The 22,443-nt window shown below is 34.0% G+C and overlaps 1 protein-coding gene across 7 annotated transcripts in view; it reads right to left on the bottom strand.

Moving 5' to 3' along the window:
- Positions 1 to 22,443, bottom strand: part of SNX14 (sorting nexin 14) — a 68,843-nt gene that overhangs the window by 31,163 nt on the left and 15,237 nt on the right. For 3 of the 7 annotated variants that reach the window (XM_067702644.1, XM_067702643.1, XM_067702640.1), the window contains exons 3-15: positions 21,797 to 21,873; positions 21,637 to 21,715; positions 18,257 to 18,300; positions 15,925 to 16,012; positions 12,718 to 12,802; positions 7,851 to 8,007; positions 6,646 to 6,721; positions 5,444 to 5,488; positions 5,261 to 5,341; positions 5,046 to 5,160; positions 2,458 to 2,613; positions 1,974 to 2,098; positions 1,230 to 1,288 (exon numbers count right to left, since the gene is read on the bottom strand). In XM_067702644.1, coding sequence (XP_067558745.1) covers positions 1,230 to 1,288; positions 1,974 to 2,098; positions 2,458 to 2,613; positions 5,046 to 5,160; positions 5,261 to 5,341; positions 5,444 to 5,488; positions 6,646 to 6,721; positions 7,851 to 8,007; positions 12,718 to 12,802; positions 15,925 to 16,012; positions 18,257 to 18,300; positions 21,637 to 21,715; positions 21,797 to 21,873 — 1,187 coding nt within the window. The remainder of the gene's footprint in view (positions 1 to 1,229; positions 1,289 to 1,973; positions 2,099 to 2,457; positions 2,614 to 5,045; positions 5,161 to 5,260; positions 5,342 to 5,443; positions 5,489 to 6,645; positions 6,722 to 7,850; positions 8,008 to 12,717; positions 12,803 to 15,924; positions 16,013 to 18,256; positions 18,301 to 21,636; positions 21,716 to 21,796; positions 21,874 to 22,443) is intronic. The other 4 variants (XM_067702639.1, XM_067702641.1, XM_067702642.1 and 1 more) reach the window with 3 other exon arrangements.

Here is a 22,443-nt window from a genome sequence, read left to right as displayed (position 1 = left end):
ATAAAGGAAAGAGAAACAAACACAATGGCTATTTTGGGGGGGTTAGAATCTGAATTCTAGATCATTTTAAAGAAAGTTTTTAAAAACTCAATATGTCAGGAAATAATTCTGGTTTTTTGCCCTCATTTAGGCAAACCATTTGTTTGATACAGTGGAAAATATTCAGAGACTAAGCCACCAAAAACTTGGCATCGAAAACAAACTTGTATTTTCTAATATGGAATTCATGTCTATATTAGATATAATTGTGCATGCTCCACACATTTTTAGTTTGAGTATTTTTTTAAGTTATGACTTAAACTAAGAAGCAAAGTTAACAAAAGATCCCTAAATATTTTTTAAGTTATGCTTTAAGTATGGAATGAAACAGAAGAGTAGGTTAATATTAATTAACATGCATTAAAATTTTACTTTTTAAATGCAATTAAATAGAATGTAGACATAAAACATATGAATAAACATTTTACATATTTTAAGTCATCTAACAGCAAATCAGCAATGCTACCTTAAATTTTCAATGAAAGAATGTTAAGAAAGGCTTTTACTTATTCTATTGATATATAGGTAAATCAATCAAGTATCACAGAAGCAGAGTCCTGACAAGACTGATAGCTAACGTTAAGAGTCAGGTCAATATAAAGAAAAACTAAAGACTATAAGCAGTACCCAGAATGAAAACAACCCATATTTTCTTCCTATTAATTTTATATTCTAAAGCCAGCAAAATTAGTGCCTTCATATGTTGAAGACAACTAGGTGTTCACCAAGTGGCAAAGACAGCTTTCCATCTCTGAGGTTATGACTCTGACTTACACTTAGCTACTCAGCAGGCTAATAAGGTAAAAGAACCACTTCCTCTTTCGCAGTCCTATACAGGAGTTTCACTAAAATTAATAAATGGGAAAAAAACAAACTACTCTCTAAAGCTGAGTTATCTATGGATTTCAATTATGCATGCAGTCCATAGTCTCCAATAAAGCAGGTGATCAAGCAATAATAATTATGAGATTAACAAGGCAATGGTGTACATATCTTGTTAAATTTTTCTGAAAGAATGTCAGGCATTTTCACATTACTATATGTAGTATAGCTCTACAATTCCTTAGTAATCCTGTCTACTTATGTAGCAAGGAAACCAGATTAATAAAGCTAATGATGTTATCACAGAATGATTAGCGTCAACAAGAACCAAAAAAAAGAAAAACATATATATGATTGAATATACCTACCTGTTGAGTTTTGAATTGCGTGTTGGTGATTCTGCACCTCTTAAAAGTTGTCTGAAATACTTAAAAAATAATTATGATTTATTAAACCAATATTTGATATTGAAACTTGCTACTTCACCTTACTGATTTGAGCTTAAAGGAAACATTACTTAAATCAAGTGAATACAACCACAGTCAAACAGAGTAAGGATTAAGATATTGCAAATGGAGGTATTCAAGCCACTTGACTTCTACAAGTCTGTAAATAACGTATATACAAGAAGAAAGGGGGACTTCCCTGGTGGTCCAGCGGTTAAGACTCTGTGTTCCCAATGCAGGGGACCCGGGTTCGATCCCTGATCAGGGAACTAGATCCTGCATGCTGCAACTAAAGATCGTGCGTGCCGCAACTAAGACCCAGCTCAGCCAAATAAATAAATAAATAAATATTTTAAAAAGAAGAAGAATGGGGTTTCTGCATCACCACTACAAAGCCACTCAGGCATATGGCAAATCAGATAGACCAATTTGGTTGCAATCTTCTAGTCACATATATACAAACGTGGTTTTGGTATTAAGAATTGTTGTTATAACCAACTTCTAATCTCCATTAACTTATGTAGTGGAAAATAGTATTCATTTTCTTAATTAACCATGTTTTATTTTCCTGTTTATTTTGTTATTTGCATTACTCATGTAACGTTATCAAAGCCACTAATAAATTTTGAGGAAAAATCTTCAAACAAGATTAATATTTTGACTAACCTCATCACTGTGGCAAAACATAGGAGTAAACACATTTTCCAAGAGAGAAAGTACATGTTCATATGCTTCAAAAAGACATCTCATAGTCTGAAGTTTCACAACATCTATATATGGGCCTTCAGCAACTGTTAAAAAAATTATATTGCAAAAATTGTTTATGAAAAGCACAAATACATTATATATTAGTTTAAAGTTCATTACAGTGAAAAGAGCATACAAACAATACTAAGACTGTTTTGCAGAAAATCCACTGTAAGGTACAGATCACACTAGAGAGGAATTAGAACAACCAAGCTCCAGTTCTGGCAAGTATTAGTTATGTGAATTGTGAATAAGTTTCTTCATCAAAGCTTTCATCTTGTTAGTAAAATAGGATAATGCCTGCCTGTGTATCTCACACAGCTGTTGCAATAAGCAGGGAATACAAGAGAAAACTCTGAAAAGAGTAAAAGAGCTACAGAATTCATCCTCATCTTTTACTTACTTTTTTGAATCTCTTCTACAATGAAGGGATCAAATCGAATTTTGTCAATACTTTCATCCAAACAATATGTTTTATAAATCTTTTGCAACTCTTCATGAAGAGACAGCATTTCATCATTTGATAACTCTGGTCGCAAAATTCTGTCATTGAATTCCTCTAGCAAATTCAGAAAGAATAAAAAAAAAGAATTATTTTCATAGAATAAAACTACTCAATGAAAACTTCATGTTCCCACTCTAATTGTGATCAATATTAAAAGCAGCAAATATAAGCAATCTACTCATCATTTTAAGATTTTTAAAAAGATTTAATTGGGAGTAAAACAACTGCTGAGATGAAAGAGAAGCTCAATCAAATATTTTATATACGAATATAAAATGCATAAATATTTCCATAGCAATACAAATTTTCTAAAATTTAGAATAATAAACACACTTGTAAAATTCTGTTTAAAGAACATATTGGATTAATTTCTTATACCAAGGGTCTTTAATATTTTGAAATTTGATTCCCTAAATAACAGTGAAAACTAAGGCTTTTTTTAGTCCCAATGTTTTTAAACAATATTTCTGTCCATCATGGAGGCTGTAGACTAGTGATGGAGCTCAGAGTCTGAACAAATCAATCTTTTTTTCCTAAAATGTGAAAGAACAGCATTGGGAAAGCCAAAATATTGACTACCTTTTTTTTTTTTTTTTTTTTTGCGGTACGCGGGCCTCTCACTGTTGTGGCCTCTCCCGTTGCGGAGCACAGGCTCTGGACGCGCAGGCTCAGCGGCCATGGCTCACGGGCCCAGCCGCTCCACGGCATGTGGAATCCTCCCGGACCAGGGCAAGAACCCGTGTCCCCTGCATCGGCAGGCGGACTCTCAACTACTGCGCCACCAGGGAAGTCCTTGACTGCCCTTTTTTTTTTTTTTTTACTACAAGAGGTAATATGGAAGCTTACCCCTTAATTCTTAATTATCCAAACTGAAACCCAGTGAGGTAAGGAAGGAGTTTTTAAAAAAAGAAAAAACTGGAAGAGAACATATAAGATCTTTGGGATGATAGCAAATTCATATAATTGGAGTCTCAAAAAGAAAGGAGAGAGAAAATAAGGCAGAATACTTGAAGAGGTAACAGCCAAGAATTTTCAAAAATGATGAAAAACACCAACATTCAAGTAAAATTCGAGCAGAATAAATTTTTTTTAAACTACACATTACAGTCAAATTGCTGAAACCCCCAAAGAGAAAACTGAAAAACCAATCAGGGAGAAAAGGGACATACATACAGGGGAACAAACATAAGAATGGAAGTTAATTTCTCCTGAGAAACAATGGTGCTGTTCAAAAGGTAATGGAAGAATGATTTAGAATTAGAATGTTAAATGAAAAAAACCCATCAACCTAAAATTTTATATTTGGTAAAAATATCCTTTTAAAATGAATATAAAATAACATCTTTTCAGACAAAAGTTAAGAGAATTTACCCCCAGCTGAATGGTACTATAAGAAATGCAAAAAAAAAAAAAAAAAAAAAAAAGTACTTCAGCAGAAGGAAAATGATATAGAAACCGGTTCTGCAGAAAAAAATAAAGACCACCAGAAAAGTAAATATGCCAATAACTATCGGGGCCAAAATATGTGTGTGTGTGTGCACGTGTGTGTGTAAGAATGTGCACAGCAGCTTTATTCAGAATAGCCCAAAAGTGGAAGCAGTCCAGATAGCCATCTACAAGGAGAATGAATAAAGAAAGAGTGATATCCTCATACAAAAGAATACTACACATAGCAATAAAAAAGAGCAAATCACTCATCTACACAACACCATGATTCAATCTTAAAAAGCACTATCCTCAATCAATGAAGCCAGGCACAAAAGAGTACATACTATGAGATTCCATTTATATAAGGAAACTGTACAGGCAAAATTAATCTGTGGTGAGAGAAATGAGATCAGTGATTGCTTTGGAAGGAGTGGGAGCAGGGGTGGATCATTTGGGAAGGGCCCTAAGGGAACTTTCTAGGGTGATGGAAATGGTCTTTATCTCAATAAAGGTGTAGGTTTGTAGGTTATAAAGAGTGCAGATTTGTCAAAACTGATTAAACTGTATATTTAAGTTCTATGAGTTTCACTGTAAATTATACCTCAATTTTTAAAAAGCTATATTTAAAAAAGAAACTAGGTACATTAAAAAATTAGTCTGCTCACAGAGTCCACACAGTGTCTCTAAATCTAATAATGTAAAACGTTATAGAACTTCTAGCCAAAATAAAACATTTTTGTATTTGATTATTGAATCAAAATAATCCTTAATAAAAACTGTGACAAAGTGCTAATGACTGGGTCTTTAACATATTTTCATTATTCTGAATTTTTGGCAGTTATTTTTCTGCTAAGAGGATTTGGTTGAAGTCAGTTACAGATTATGTTCCAATGTGGAAAGGAGTTGACACTTGAGAGAGAACTCACAGGTACTCTTAGAGTATCTAGCAAATGAAATTTAGTACAATAACAGATGACAGCTACAACATCTGATCTAAACAGTCAAACATATGACAAAGTTTAACAATGACTTTTGTAAAGTACACAGATAAGCCTCACCCACAGTCAGACAAATTTGCAACACGTGCACTGCTCCTTCTTGTTTCAGAAAGTTCATAAACCGAAATAAGAGATCTTGTTGCTCTCTGATTTGCTTCAATTCTAACTTCAGCACCTTGATACAACATGGGAGAAAGAGTAAGTTAGAGCTATGTAAATACATGATAAAATTGTTTATATCAAAAGTAATATAAGTTATTGCCGAAAATACTTACAGATGGTTTTTTATTTCTAGGTTCTGCAAATTTCTGCAAGAATGGAACCAAAGGGGAAGGTGGTTCAGTTGCTTTTTCAGGCTTTGAAGAAAGAATTAATTCAGTAACATGTCATTTGATTTTACAGATGTGAATCAAAACTCAATGCAATCTGAAGTACTTTCTAACACGTTCAATACTCACTGGACTGTCATCTATGAAGATGATAAGCAAATGATTCACAGTATCCTAATGGAAAATAATAAACAAGGATCAAAATAAATCCATTACCGCGTTCTGCCCAGAATTCTCAAAGCTTTTATCATATTAAGAAAGTTTCTGGAAAAATGAAGAAACAAATGGAGCAGTGGCAAAGCATCTGCACTTATGTAATACAGAGGGGCTTTTTAAAAATCTACAATACAGGGTTCTTCGGACTTCCCTGGTGGTCCAGTGGTAAAGAATCCACCTTCCAATGCAGGGGACACGGGTTCAATCCCTGGTCCGGGAAGATCCCACATGCCACAGGGCAACTAAGCCCATGCATCACAACTACTGAGCTCAACCACCTCAACTAGAGAGCCTGCATACCACAAACTACAGAGCCCACACGCCCTGGAGCCTGCGCGCCACCACTAAAGAGAGAAAACCCACATGCCACAACCAGAGAGAAGCCCACGCACCACAATGAAGAGCCCATGCAGCACAACGAAAGATCCCACATGCCTCAACAAAGATCCCACGTGCCGCAACTAAGACCCAATGCAGCCAAAAATAAATAAAATAAATAAATAATAAATAAATCTTAAAAACAAAATCTACGATACAGGGTTCTCAACTTTTGTGAAAATGGGAAAAGAAAAGTTATTCTGACTTTGGCATTCAAAACATTTATCAATTATCCCTATTTCTTCAAAATCTTACTGGATCAAAAGTAAAAGCAGCCCAAGTATCCATCAATAGATGAATGAATAAGCAAAATGTAACATATACCTAAAATGAAATATTACTCAGCCTTGAAAAGGAAGGGAATTCTGATATATGCTACAATGCAGATGAACACTGAGGAGATTATGCTAAGTAAAATAAGCCAAATACTGCAAATACTGCATCATTCTACTAATATGTGGTAACTAGAGTAGTCAAATTCATAGAGACAGAAAGTACAATCAGGAAGTAGAGTTGCCAGGGGCCAGGAGGAATAGAGAATTACTGTTTACATGGGTACAGAGTTTCAGTTTTACAAGATAAAAAGAGTTCTGGAGATAAGTAATGGTGGTGGTTGCTCAACAATATAAATGTATTTAATACCACTGAACTGTACATAGAAAAACATTTAAGATGGTAAATTTTATATTTTATGTATCTTATCACAATTAAAGAAAAAAATGTTTTTTACGTCTTACTGGATCAGCTAGGAAATCCAAAGAAGGGAGGAACACTGAACCAGAGAGAATCTCTCTTAAAAGTAAGGTCAGGGATCTGGAAAAAGGAACAATATTGTACATATTTAGTGATTTACATCAGTTCTTACCTGGGAACCTTGTTATTATGCAGACTATGATCAGTAGGTCTGGGGATGCCCTGAGATTCCGCCACCTCTAACAAGCCCCCAAGTAACGCTCATGCTACTGGTTCACAGACCGCACCCAGAGCCCTTAACTGGCTAAAAGAGAATACTACTGAAGAGGAAGAAAGCATTTCCTCAGCAGGAGGAACCTGAGTGAGCATTAGAAAAACACCACCTCAAATATGAAAATTTTACATATAATAAATTAATATGTAAAACCTAATACCTGTAACAGTATAATTTTTATAATTAATTTAAATTATTATAAAACAATTTGTTTAAAGTAAAAACATTTTAATTAAAATATTTAAAATATTTTTTAAATTTAATTAAAAATTTTAAAGACAATAAAGTAATATTTAAAGTACATCACTAAAAATAAGCCATGGTTGTATGTATTGTACAGCACAGGGAAATATAGCCATTATTTTGTAATAACTCTAAATGGAGTATAATCTATAAAAATATTGAATTACTAAGTTGTACACCTGAAACTAATTTAACGTTATAAATTATACTTCAATTTAAATAAATAAAAATAAGCTATGGTCTTTTTCTCTAAGGATTATTAGGATAAGAGTAAAGAGGTAACTTTATGGAATAATCTAAACGTGCTCTTTCGGAAATAAGGGAGGCTGGACTAAACGACCTCTAACTATACTTCCCAGGTGAATACCTTAAAACCCAAACTTGTCTGTATAATTAGTTCAAAGTGTTTCTGCCAGTGAATCATAATATGCATGTCTTTTAAAAGGAACACCAAGGAAGTAATAAAGTATAATGATCTCAAGTAAGACAATTAATTTTTTACATTTGTCTTTGATTTCCTACGATCAATTTCCAAGAAAAAATTCTTAGCAACACAATACATCATGAATGCTTAGTACCTAAAATGGCATTTTAAGACCTGATAAATTATATTTCTTAAATGAAAAATTATATCATAGCCTAATCTCAAGTTTTAGTGTATTCCTATTATGATCAAGAATAGCAATATACATACGGTATGGTATGCTATGACATTTTCTAGTCTATTTATACCTGCAGTCTGTTGCTTTCGGAGGCAAAATATAAGGAAAAAGTAGTTCAGTAAGTTTCCTTAAATAATGTAATTCATCTCTTCGACTCCTCAAAGCCACATGAAGCTCCGGACCATATTCTTCTAAAGCAGCTTGCTGTAAAAACTCTGTATTTTCTACTATAAATAGAGATAAAAAATAAATATTGGAAGAAGTTAACAATGTTAAATAACTTCAGCCATTTCCACTAACAAATACAAATTAATTTAACATAGCCATTCCTTTCTTAGCCTTCCTTTCTTTCCAATATGTATTCTACTGGGAAATTTTTCACAAAAAGGATATAAAGAAAATAAGTTTCCTCTTTGCTGGAAGTTTTTTAATTATTCAAAATTAATTGATAAAAAAGCCTTTCACCCTTGGTAAACAAAACTTTAAACTCAGGTCATTACAAAGTATATTAAAGAAAAGCAAATTGCTTAAAGTGGAAAAAACTAAAGAAAACATCTTCTAGCACACACAAAGCTTTTGTTATCAAACGTTACATTCTGTTCATCCCCTGCAAATATTTTAAAAATCCCTCTTAGGGCTTCCCTGGTAGCACAGTGGTTGGGAGTCCGCCTGCCGATGCAGGGGACATGGGTTCGTGCCCCGGTCCGGGAAGATCCCACATGCCACGGAGCGGCTGGGCCCGTGAGCCATGGCCACTGAGCCTGCGTGTCCGGAGCCTGTGCTCCGCAGCGGGAGAGGCCACAACAGTGAGAGACCCGCGTACGGCAAAAAACAAAACAAAACAAAAAACAAACAAACAAAAATCCCTCTTAAAGTTCTAGTCAAAATCATTCAGGTAACCCTTTGAAGAAATTAGAGTATAGAAACTGGCTTCCTTGGTTCAGTTCTGCATCTTCTGCCCACAGTACAGGACACAAAAGGTACAGAACTGTATATGGTGGAAGTCCATGAAGTTAGATTACTTAATAAACATTAACTGATGATAAAAGTTACACTAACAAAAAGTTTTCTTAAAAGGCCAAACACTAAACTAATACTTTAAAAAGGAGCAGGAGAAAAACAAGTCATGCTTTCTCCCCTATTTGCATTCTGAGCCAAGTTTTAAAATCATGGAGTCTGTGAAGGGAATCTTAACCCTAATTCAAATGGCATTTATTTTTTACAATTTATTTCTATTTTCATTGACAGAATGCAAGCATATTTACCAAAGAAAAGCCAAAACATACATTCTAATGGTGTAAGAACTAAGAAAGTAAATAAAGGCTACCTGTGCCAGAGGTATAAAAGAAGGACTGGCAAACAAGGACATAGTTTTTATAAGAATGTACTTTATTTTATCATTATACAATTGTTTACCATGCATTTTGCCCCAAGAATTTGGGGTACAGGTCTTTTAAAAATTTATATCATGAGCAGGGATTTAAAATAAGAAGACTAAGTTATGCTAAATCCCAATTCTACTTCTTTATTAACTGATGATGTTAAATGATATAATCCCTTTGAGTCTCAGTTTCCACCTCAGTAAACAGTCATTAAATAGTTAACACTGAAAAAGCTGCCATGCAAAATGCACAAGTAATTATAATATCTGGTGCAATTAAGCATTCACGCATAATATATAGATGCTGAAAAACGGGGCATGGATTAATCCCCACTAATCACCAGTATATCTCCTGTCTAATTAGTGGGCAGTTTTCAGACCACAAAAGGAAAAGTCCCCAGAATCCACAACAAAGAGATAACTTCAGGGTGAAAGACTGATATAAGATCCTTCAATTACTACTGAATTTAAATTAAACCAATGCTTCTAATGTATATATTTTCAACATTTCTAAGGGTGATAGAAGGACTTACATAGAAAACTTCTTTGTAATTCCTACTCTCAAGAGGCAGGTTAAGGAGAGAACACCAAGAAAGTAAAAATGAATATGTATAAAGAGCTGAACCTTTAATTTCCTGAATATACACAATTGTGGAGCCAAAGAATTTAGAAAACAAATTCATGCATGAAAGAGAAGAAAAATCAAAAACCTGAAAACCTTTTTTACAAGTCTAATTCACTGTTATAATATTTAGAACACCAGGACCTTTGGATAAAATGCAGTCCTTCTAATCCTCTGGCCTTTTAATTCTATGGAATTCATTAATTACAATGTCATTAATGAATCCAATCTAGCATTTTATGCTGATTTTGTAATTGAGGACCATTTTTTGCATGAATAGTAGCAATTTAGCAACCCCTCTCTTGCAAAGACTCAAGGATAAATTTCAGTCAAACTGGTCTATATATATGACAGCACTTTCACAGAAACAAAATAACTTGGATATTTTATTAAACTGATCAATTGAAAAATAAAAATAGGGCTTCCCTGGTGGCGCAGTGGTTGAGAGTCCGCCTGCCGATGCAGGGGACACGGGTTCGTGCCCTGGTCCGGGAAGATCCCACATGCCGCGGAGCGGCTGGGCCCGTGAGCCATGGCCACTGAGCCTGCGCATCCAGAGCCTGTGCTCCGCAACGGGAGAGGCCGCAACAGTGAGAGGCCCGTGTACCACAAAAATAAAAATAAATAAAAATAAAAGACTCAATTTACTCATATCCTGAGTTCAAAGTGTTTGTCTTTACAACAAAATTAAGACCATATTAAAAATAATTTTCCCACACAAAATCCTGCACATAAATATTTATAGCAGCTTTATTCATAATTGCCAAAATTTAGAAGCAACCAAGATATCCTTCAAAAGATGAATGGATAAACAAACTGTGGTACATCTGTACAATGGAATATAATTGAGCAATAAAAAGAAATGAGCTATCAACTCCACAAAAAGACATGGAGGAGCCTTAAATGATAGTTCTAAATGAAAGAAAAGGCTACAGTCTGAAAAGGCTACAGTATGATTCCAACTCTATGACATCTGGAAAAGGCAAAGCTGTAGAAAGAGTAAAAAGATCAGTGGTTGCTAGGGGTTCATGAAGGAAGGAGGGAGGGATAAATAGGTGAAACACAGGGGGCGGGGGGGGCAGTGAAACTATTCAGTATGATGTTGTGTTGATGGATACATGGCATTAAGCGTTTGTCAGAATCCACAGAATGTACAATATGAAGAGTAAAACCCTAATAAAAACTATGGGGCTTCCCTGGTGGCACAGTGGTTGAGAGTCCGCCTGCCAATGCAGAGGACACGGGTTCGTGCCCCAGTCTGGGAGGATCCCACATGCCGTGGAGAGGCTGGGCCCATGAGACATGGCCACTGAGCCTGCGCGTCCGGAGCCTGTGCTCCGCAACGGGAGAGGCCCGCGTACCACAAAAAAAACAAAAAAAAACTATGGACTTTAGTTAATAATAATGTCTCAGTACTGGCATATCAATTGTAACAAATGTACCAACCAATGCAAGGTGTTAATAATAGGGAAGGGGGGAAATATATGGGAACTCTCTATAATTTCTGCTCAGTTTTTCTGTAAACTTAAAACTGCTCTAAAAAGTAAAGTTTACTAATAAAAAAAAAAAACACTTTTCTATATTTTTTTCTGACAGTACAGTAGCCTTAACAAAATGGCTACAACAAAGTTACTATCTTCTGGTGTGTTTTTGCCAGTGACAGGACAATTATTTTAAAAGTTAATTTTTTTAATTTAACAATTAAATTATACATATTTAAACTCTTCCACTTTTTATGTTGAAGGTAAAACTTGAATTGTTATAATATTATAAGATGAACACAGAAAAATTTTTAAATGTAATTTGAAATGCTTCTCATACCTGAGGAATTATTCATACCAAAGGACAAATAAACTAATAATTTAACTACCACTCTACAAGTTCCCCAAATATACTGTGATTATACAAACTGATATTATGAGGGAGGGAAAATTGGTTCCATGCTCAAATGAGTTTGGGATGTGCTGGGTTAAAAAAAGTTAAAGTTATTTCTTTGCTGCAGGAATACTGAGATATTTTGGAATGCTAGTACTTACTGGGTATTTCCAGAAGAGGAATACAATACATAGTAATTACCAGAAAATATAACCATGATACTTCTTCTACATAGTCATCTACATAGAGTAGTATTCTGCAGAACATACTTGGGGAAGCACTGACAAAGAAGAATACCAAATGCAGATACAAGGAAAATCTCAGTTTCACAAAGAACTAAGTACAGAGCATATAAGTAATTTTGTTTAAAAGGTATATTTCAGCTTGATCTAAGAGCAAGAAAAGCCCCCAAATGAAGGTTTCATCCAATCAGCAAACGTTTGGTGAATGTATGCTATGTGTACATCATGACAGTATAAAGGCCAGGATACACATAAGAAACTGCAAACAGGTCATCCTGGCTAAAGTATCATACATAGTGAAGGACAAGAGTAGATCAAAATACTTGACTAAATAGGAAAGGGTTTAAAATATAGGACAGTTTTGACTCTGTAGCACTCGCTAATTTTTTTTTTTTTTAAGTAGGCAGGTAACAGAATTGTGGCATTGTGAAATTAACATAGTAGCAATAAATAGAATAGGCTTCATCAAAACTGTTGAAATCATTAAGAAAAAAGGAGGGAAGAGATGTGAAAGACACCACAGAGGAGGTAATGAAGTCAACAGACTACCATGCAAAAAAAGACAAGATTCATCAATAATATAACTAAAGATTATCCGAGTGTACCTTAATTTTCATAGATTCTTGAGTTCTCAAAATCACTTATATGTTAACAAATTACTGAAAGAGATTTCCGTTTAAACTAATACTTTCACAGCATCTGTGAATATATCACTTAATTTATCAGTACTCAGACTTAGATATTTAAAGTGAAAGCTGGTATATAAAAACAAACTCAAACTTTGTAGCAGTGTAAGAAACATAAAACTTTGTATTACCTTTCTGACTGGCTTTAACGATCACTTCTATATGCTTCATTGCTGCTTTTAATAGTTTCTTGGTGATAATAGATGGAATATCCACCTAGAAAAATTCAACATTAAAATAAAACTTTTAAAATAATTATCACTAAGTTACAATGGCAGGAACAATGTATTTAAGGTATTGGAACATATGATCTTAAAAATCAGTGGTATTATTGGGAATCTTTCAAAAATATAATTTAAAAGCACTTTACATTCTTGGATCATACTAACTGTAAATTTAGACCGTTTTACTACAACAGTAATGAAAATACACCTTCATATGCATACCCTATACACTAAATTTTTCTCACAAAATAGCATCTTTATTCTTGACTTGTTTCTTTAATGTGTTCATTCTAAATGCATTCAAGAAAAAAATCTCAAGTAACTTTATCATCCCTTTGAGGTTATAAACTTGTGTTTACTAAGGTCACTTGAAAATAAACTTTTCATTCAGCTCACAAGGTAAATCCTGGTTTCAAGATATATGGAAGCATTCTATTTTGGAATAAAATTAAGTTTCATCATTCCCCACAGGTATTGTTCAACTTAAAGGCTGGAAACTGTAATGACTATGGTAGGTTAGTAAGAGAGGACTGGGGGCTTACAAGTACACACATAAAAGAGACATAAGATAAAATAACTAAAAAAAAAAAAAAAAAAAAAAAACCCTGCAAATTAAGTAAATCACCACCAAAAAGCATGTTTATTGGAGTTCAACAGGCTTAGCTTCCATCACAAAGCTCAACACATCATATTCTCCCTTTATCAAAGGCATGAGAAAACTGCATCACAATAGTGTTGTTTTGTGTTAACTTTTCAGTTCTTTTTAAATTCCTCATTAAGAAAGAGGAAAAACATCACAAGCTGATAAATCTAGTAAGTGTAATGGATCATAATCCCCCAAATTTTAGTGATTTACTAGTAAAACCCAGAGCAGATTACAGATATCTTTTGGCTGTATAAGATCAAACATGTTCAATAAGAGGGGATGTTTTTGCTAGTAGCACACCTTTTTGCAAAATAACATTACTCTTCATTTATCCCTGCTCTCTTGGTACTCAGTGATTATAAATTAGTCTCATATATATATTTATCAAATAAACAAGATGTTTTCATTTTTAAATATTTTATGGAATCTTGTCTTCTGAGAATACGCACGAAAATTTTCCCTTGTAAGTTCCATTTTAGAGACTTCAGATCAAAATCAAAATGATAAAATAGTGAGTTTGTCACTAAACTTTGATTAAAAAAAGAAAAAAAAAAAAACCACTGTGGACCTTAAATGATTGTTTTCATTATCCCCAAACTCCCAATTTACATTAGTCAGGCCATGTTATCAAGGATATAACATTGTACTAGGAATGACATGACCCAGGCCTAATCTTTTGCCCATCAACTACCTCTGACACTTTGACAAAGAATATTACTAACTTTCTATAAAATGGGTATGATAATGACCCACTTATCTCCCAGGACAGTATACAGATAAAATGAAATGTACCATAACAATCCAGAAAGTGGAAAAAAATATTTGAAAATCATATATCTGATGAAGGAAGTATACCCAGAATAGATAATGAACTCTTACATCTCAACAATTAAAAGACAAATAACTCAGTTTAAAAAAATGGGCAAAGAATTTGAATACACATTTCTCCCCAAAAAAGATACACAAATGGCCAATAAGCATCTGAAAGGACGCTCGACATCATTGGTCATAGGGAAAGGCAAATCAAAGCCACAATGAGATACCACTTCACACCCACTAGCATGGTTAGAATCAAAAAGTGAGATAATAACTAGTTCTGGCAAGGATGTGGAGAAATCAGAACCCTCATACACTGCTGGTGGGAATGCAAAGTGGTACAGCCACTTAGGAAAACAATCTGACAGTTCCTCAAAAGTTAAACACAGAGTTACCACTTGACCCAGCAATTACACTCCTAGGTAAACCCAAAAGAAATGAAAACAAATATTCCACCCCCTCCCTCCCAAGAAAACCTATACACAAACACTATGGCAGCATTATTCATAATAGCCAACTGATGGATGGATGGATGCATGAACAAAATGTGGCATATCCATACAACAGAATATTACTCAGACATAAAAAAGAATAAGTACTGATATAGCTACAAAATGACAACATGAATAAACCTTGAAAATATTATGCTAAGTGAAAACAACCAATCACAAACATTATGCTAAATGAAAGCAAGCAATCACAAAAACTACAGAAAGGATTTTATAGTTAGCATGTATTATATTCAATCAACCAACAATCCTACCACTGGACATGTTTTCCTTTTCAGACTTCCTTATTATAAACTATACTGCAATGAATCTTTGAACATACATTTTTACAAACTACTGTGATTATTTCTTTAAAATATACTAAGAAAAACAATGGAATTAAATTTGGGAGCACAGACATTTTTAAGTCTTTTAATAAAGATTACCAAACTGCCTTCCAGGGTAAGAGTTACATCAATCTGAATTTGTACTTGCTTTGCCTGTTTCCCCACAATCACCACTACTAGATATTATCATGTTTTTTACCTTTCCCAACCTGATAGGCAAAAGAACAGTATCTCATCAAAAGACTATATTTCATGTGAGACAACATATTTTCAAATATTCACTGGCCATTTTATATGTTTCTTTTGTGAACTACTTATTCATAATTTTTGCATATCTTTGCCACAGTACTTGACTGTATTGTTCACTTCTCAAATAGGTATAGAAACATTTAACAAGATTTATCTTTATTTACTAATGGCACATACGATATGCCAATTTATTGTCAATATGTTCAATTCTATCAAACTGACAAGGCAGTAGACAAGTATTTATGTCTACAGCCAACACACTGTTAAGTATATACAGACAGAAACTCAAACATAAACAAACTATGGCTTGAAATTTTTTAAAAAGTAGATCATAATCATTACCCTGTATTCAGTAAATTCATCTAACTGGAACATGAATTTTTTTTTCTCTAATTGTCTTTTTATTTCTAATTGCCACAAACCAAGATATCCAAACATTAAAATAAAGAAAGCAAAATTGATCAATTAATCAAAAGTAATCCATTTATCTTTTAATCTAAAAAATTAAAAGTGAGGAACAAATACATACAGTACAGAAATTCCCAAATTTCTCATTATAAATATATACCTTGTGAATCCTTCGAATTAAGACAGATGCAAAAAACCGTAATATAATTCTCAGTTCATCAACAAAGGACTCATCATCTGTTACATCCCTTCAATTGAGGAGAAAAGCAAGCATTTAGAAGTTCAAAGAAATACACAGCTTCCTCTTCTAGAAAACAAGAAAAGTCTAGAACTGACTTTCTTCCATTTACTTACGCTACTTTTTTTTAACAAATAATGCATTACAGTAGAGAAAAAAAGAAATGTACAAAGAATAGAAATCTCCCATAATTCTAGTGACAAGACACAATTACTGTTAACTAAATTATAGTACATATTTCCCTGCAGACATTCACATGTACGTGGTCATATTTTTAAGATTTTTAAGATCATTTTCTAAACATCATCAAAGAAATATCTAAGAAATAAAACAAAGAATAATTTTGAGAAGCAACAGAATTACATACTAAATTTTAAATTAGTTTAAATATTTCTAGATTAATAATATAAACTAATTCTAAAAGTAAGGGAAAAAAGTGTGTGTTCTATTTGAAAAAGAAAATAAACTGAAACTCAACTGTTTTTAAACAGAAATTTTGACAACCTTCTCCTGAGTTTTCCTGTAGTCCTGAGGTCCCTAGAAGAATAAGGATACTTCCCTAATCAAAGGCAAGAAAGAAAGGTACGTATAATGGTGATATTCTGAACTTGAAGATGATGCTACCTGTTAAGTCCCTTGGTAAAATAAGGAAGATAATTGTATCAATCATGCTTTCCACTATTAACTCCAAGGAAGGGGATATCACAGCATCAAAGGAGAAAATACAGACTTTAACATTTACAAATACAGCCATATTTTATATCTGAAGAGTCATAATGTGGGCGTAGGGGTGGGGCGGGGTCGCAGTGGGGAAGTTTTACAACAGGATTCATTTTACAAAAGGCCTCACCATCAACTTTACTTAAATGGCAAATGCCCCATATTTAAGACAGACTCAAATGTAAAAAATTAATTTATATAAGCTTTTCAGGAAAATATGCCATATAAACTGAATATTAAATTTGTTTTAATACACTATAGATCAACTCAACTACTAGCATTTTTTTTTTTTCTGGCCATGCCACGTGACTTGTGGGATCTTAGTTCCCTGATCAGGGATCGAACCTAGCCCCACAGCAGTGAAAGCGCTGAGTCCTAACCACTGGACCACCAGGGAAGTCCCCTACTAGCATTGTTAAATTAGGAAATTCAAAATATACTGAATCTATATAAAATTTGGGTAGTTATCATTAAATATTACATCTGTAAGTCATACGGGTTTAAGTGTTCAAATACATAACTAAATACATGATGCTTATGTAAGGGAACATCTGTTTTATAATATAACTTGGGATTTCTGATTGTCAAACTATATATTTTTTTCAGATCCATATCCTGCTAAGCATAGGGCACTTGTACATCCACCTCAGACACCAAAAACAAAGTTGCTTTGGAAAAAACATATTAATTTTCCAGGAAAAGTCTATTGAAATTAACTTTCAATTTAATGAAATATCTGAATATAAATTTTTCCTGTAAATGTACAACTATTTCAAATGTAAAAAGTGCATACAAAATAGTAAATCACTCCTACAATTAGGAGTCATGAGAAATTCTACAAGTTACTTGAGGACACGGGGAGGGGGAAGGGTAAGCTGGGACGAAGTGAGAGAGTGGCATGGACATATATACACTACCAAACATAAAACAGATAGCTAGTGGGAAGCAGCTGCATAGCACAGGGAGATCAGCTCAGTGCTTTGTGACCACCTAGAGGGGTGGGATAGGGAGGGTGGGAGGGAGACGCAAGAGGGAGAGGATTTGGGGATATATGTATACATATAGCTGATTCAGTTTGTTATACAGCAGAAACTAACACAACACTGTAAAGCAATTATACTCCAATAAAGATGATTTAAAAAAAAAAAAGAAATTCTACAAGTTACTTCTCTTTCAAAAAGTAGCCTAAGTTCCTCTTTGCTATCACTAAACTGTTAATTGATGACCTAATCAATGGTTCTTAACTGGGACCACTGTGCCTCCCAGGTAAATGTGGCAATCTCTGAAGACATTTTTGGTGGTCACAACTAGGGGAAGAAGGGATACCACCAGCATTCGCTAGGAAAAAGCCAGGGGTGCGGCTAAATACCCTATAAGGCACAGTACAGGTCCCTACAGTAAAGAATTACGTGGTCTAAAATGTCAATAGTGCCAAAATTGATAAATCCTGGCCTATACTGAAAACATATCATTAGCACTTAACTTAATGGTATTCACTATACTATAGGAAAAAGGTCTTATAGAAAGCGCTTACCTGTACCAGGGATAAATGAAGTTTTCCAACACTAATTCAAGAACCTGCATAAAAATTATTTTTCAAAGAAAAATCAAGTTAGTTAACTCATTCTGGGAAAATAAACTCTACTACTAAGAAATATATAATAAAAACTAAGTTTAGTATCCCATATATTGACATCTAATATCACACTTTCACATGACAAAATGTATATGTCAACTTTACATGTTGTGATGATGAAAGAAAACATGAAAAAATACTTTGAAAACCATAAAAAAGAAAAATTACTATTAGAATGACACACATTTTTAAATATTCCTATAATTTAAAAAAAATTTTAAAAACCTAAATTGTTCTGACTCTGAAGCTTCACTGAACCAAAAAATTTCTATGGAAATAAGGAAAATAATAGGCTAGTCTTTTGCATTCCTAACCCTCTCTGTAAGTCAGTATTCCCAGAATAAAATGAAGAAACAAATATATAAGACTTACATAAAGGGTTAAAGTTAGGTTTCAGTGATCATCTTTGAAGCGAGGATAGTGACCAGAAGGGAGCATGAGGGGTACTTCTGGGTGCTAATAATGTTTTTGTTTCTTGATCTGGGGGCCGGCTACATGAATATGCTCACTTCGTGAAAATTTTAGCTGTACACTGAAAATCAAGTTATATGTGAAAGAGTAACAAAACAAAAGAAATCTTGGGTGTTAAACCTTCCATTCCTTGAGCCTGGGTGCAGCAGTATAGTTTAATTTTTAAAAGGACTTGTAGCAGTGGGCATTAACTTTAAAAAACACTAGGGAGGGAATGAAACAATATATCTAATCTGACTATATACCTTCTCTGCAGCAGTAATCAAGACTGTGGACTCTCTAAATACTAAGGCAACAAGATTTGGACTTTTTACTAAAAAAGTAAGCATTAGTGATATCACCTGGAAAAATAAGATACATATAGACAGTGTTAGGACACAGAGAGGAGACTAGAAAATTTACCATTAAACATTTCATCTTATTATTATATTATTCCCTCAAATTCAATCAGAAGCCCTACTAAGTTTACACCCTAAGTAGCTCTTTTCTACAGCTCCACTATTCAGGTCCTCATCTTCTCATCCCTATATATAGCAATAGCCTCTAAACTAGTCTCCCTCCTTCCAAGCTAGCTCCCCTCCAACCTCCATAAACCTGCCAAAGTGATCTAAAACATGTATTTGACCACATCACTCCGCTGCATGAAACCCTCAATATATCAAACCACAACATATCAAAGTTAAGACAAGTGGAGCTGCACTGATTGTGAAGGGGTGAGAGAAAGCTGCTTGCCAGCCCCTGTGACCATCCACTTCCTTTTCACCTCCCACTGCATCCTGTGAATCACATCTGAAAACTCTAGTTACACAATTTGAAAATCACTGACTCCCGATCAATTAAACTCCTTCAGCGTGGCCTTTTAAGTCTTCTGATGATCTGATTTCTAAAGGGCCATATAAAAATCAGTTAAGAACTACGGCAGTCCTGGGTTTTAGACTGAGTTCTGCTACCAACCAAGTATGATACCTGAGAAAATTATTAAAACTCTCTAAACCCTTCCTTTGGTAAAACCATCAAATCAATAATAGCACCTACTTCATAGGCTGTATGATTACATGAATAATGCAAGTACAGTGATTAGTACAATATCTACTATACAGTAAGTGATTGATAAATACTAGCTAATAGAGTCTGGTCTCTTCGTTGCCCACACCCTCCTTCGCATTTCACCCTCCAGTCTGCTGAACACTCCACCTTGTTTCAAAGCCTCTCTTTCTTTCCAAAAGCTCTTCCCACACCCTGAAATACCTTTTCCCACACTATCAGGCTGATAAACTTCTAGTTATATTTCCTGACTGCTCCTCTCAACAGTTATGCACTTCGTCCTCTGTGCTAATGATACACCTTGTACATTTCTTCCATTATAGCCTGCATTACATTATATTGTATATGTCTGTTTAAATGGCTATCTCCCCTCCTAGACTGAAGTTCCCAGAAGAAAGGAACCATACCTGATTTCTCTTTTTATTCCTAGGGCCTAATCCAGTTCCTGCCTACAGCAAGATCTCAGAAAATATTTTTAAATATTGGAGCTAGTATTTATTGAACACCAATATGTGCCAGGCACTAGGCTAAGAGCTTTACATCAGTTTTTTCAATTTTTAAAAAGAAACGAAGTGTCAAACTACAAATAATACTCTTCCTAGATGTCTTGTCTTCAACAGACCTCAAATCAGCACTCTCCCCAACAGAAATATAATGTGAGCCACAAATATAATTTCAAATTTTCTAGTAGCTATGTTTTTTAAAAAGTAAAAAGAAACAGGTGAAGTTAATTTTATGATATATCTTATTTAACCCAATATACCCAAAATAGTATCATATATGTAATCAACATAAAGTATATAATGAGATATTTTACATTTCTTTTTCCTTACTAAGTCCTCAAAATCCAGTACATATTTTACTGTATTTTACATATACAGCACATCTCAATCTGGACTAACACATTTCAAGTGTTTATCAATAGCTGCATGTGGCTAGTGGCTACTATACTGGACAGCACAGTCTTAAATCAGGGAATCTGAAGGATGAAAAAGAGCTTACAGAAGAAATGAAAAGGAAAACTGCCAACAGTTTAGCATTTATGCAGCATACTTTTCGCCAAACAAAGATACAAACTGGGAAAAAGGACAATTAAGGCAGGATTCAGATGCCTAATGCTATTCTTCAACTAATTAGCACTCAGTTTAATTCAATAGATATCTATCAGGTACCAACAATATATCTGGCACCTGCACTTGGTGCTGGGAACAAATGAGACCCATTCCTTGCCTTCAAGGACTTGACTGCTTTCTTGGATGGAGAGACCAAGTCTCTCAAAGAAATAACTAAAACATGATATGTTACCAAAAAGGTACATATAAAATGTGACTGGAACAAAGATAAGAGAACATGCTTTCTATTCCTATACTATGGACAAACACTGAAATGTATCTGACTTTCTGCTCAAGTTAGTGTCAAAAATGGGGTCACAATTCAGTAAGATACACATTGGCTCCTTGTAGCTCAGGTCTCCTCTGGAATTACAAAATGGTTATTTCTACTGTCTTATAATAAAAATGACTATTTTTATAAGAGGTAAACAATAACTAGGTAAACAGTACTTTTTTTGGCTAAAATGTCCATTTCAATTAGACATGGGATCCAAAAACATTTCTAGTTTACCATTCAAGTTGTATAACAATCAACTACCAGCGAAGAATTGATTAGGCAGCATATATTAAAATACTCCATGATTAAATTTTCCATAGGTATTTAATACTTTCTGCTTGGGTATACATAGCAATTTTATTTAAATCAGTTACCTCTGAAAGAGATGCATCAACCTTGGAAGAAATTTTCAGGTCTAGCCATGGCTGGTAGTTCTCAAGCAGCAAGGCAGGTCTAAAGAAAATCATACAGTTAAACTGCTTGAAATCCAAAATGTAACTGGAAGGATCAACAAATTAAAAGTGTTTAACGTACCTATGTCGTTTACATTTCACTTTACCACAAACAGCACAGCTACGACCTTGAGGAAATAATTCCTGAAGTCCTAACTGCTAAAAAAGGGAAATAGGGAGATTCGTCTTTACTTTACGTATCATATTTACTGAAGAGAATCAACTTTCCAAAAGTTTGTTAATCAATGTATGAATTCAAAGGACATGATTTTTTTAACTAATATCTGCTTTAACACTGAAACCATTCTTTATAATAAATAATACTTGCTATACCAAACTGCCAATAGGAAAAAAATACCTAATGAAATGCTTTACAATAACTAAGCCAAATTTTCAAGCTTAAAATTAAAGTCAATTGTTACGCTCACTTACTAAAAATAAATAAATAAATATATAAATCTATATTTGAAAATGATACTCTACTGCAAAGGTATAAGAAAAAACTATTTTCTATTTCTCCAAAACCTTGAATTCAATGAGGGAGAAGACGCGTGATAACTAGTAAGGTTCCTGACCAAATACGGGGTATCACCTTCAGCTGTGTTTCCTCTGAGTAGAAATATCAACCAACCTGAGATGAGGGACTACATCAACTTGGAGAATTTTCAAGGAAGAGTTCAAAGTTCAGAAAAACTAATTATTTTCGTTAAAGAAATATTACTGGTTTGT

This window comes from Pseudorca crassidens, chromosome 13 (assembly GCF_039906515.1).
Source record: "Pseudorca crassidens isolate mPseCra1 chromosome 13, mPseCra1.hap1, whole genome shotgun sequence".
Lineage (NCBI taxonomy): Eukaryota > Metazoa > Chordata > Mammalia > Artiodactyla > Delphinidae > Pseudorca > Pseudorca crassidens.
The sequence above is the reverse complement of the archived record's forward strand: the minus strand, read 5'-3'. Positions and strand labels throughout refer to the sequence as shown.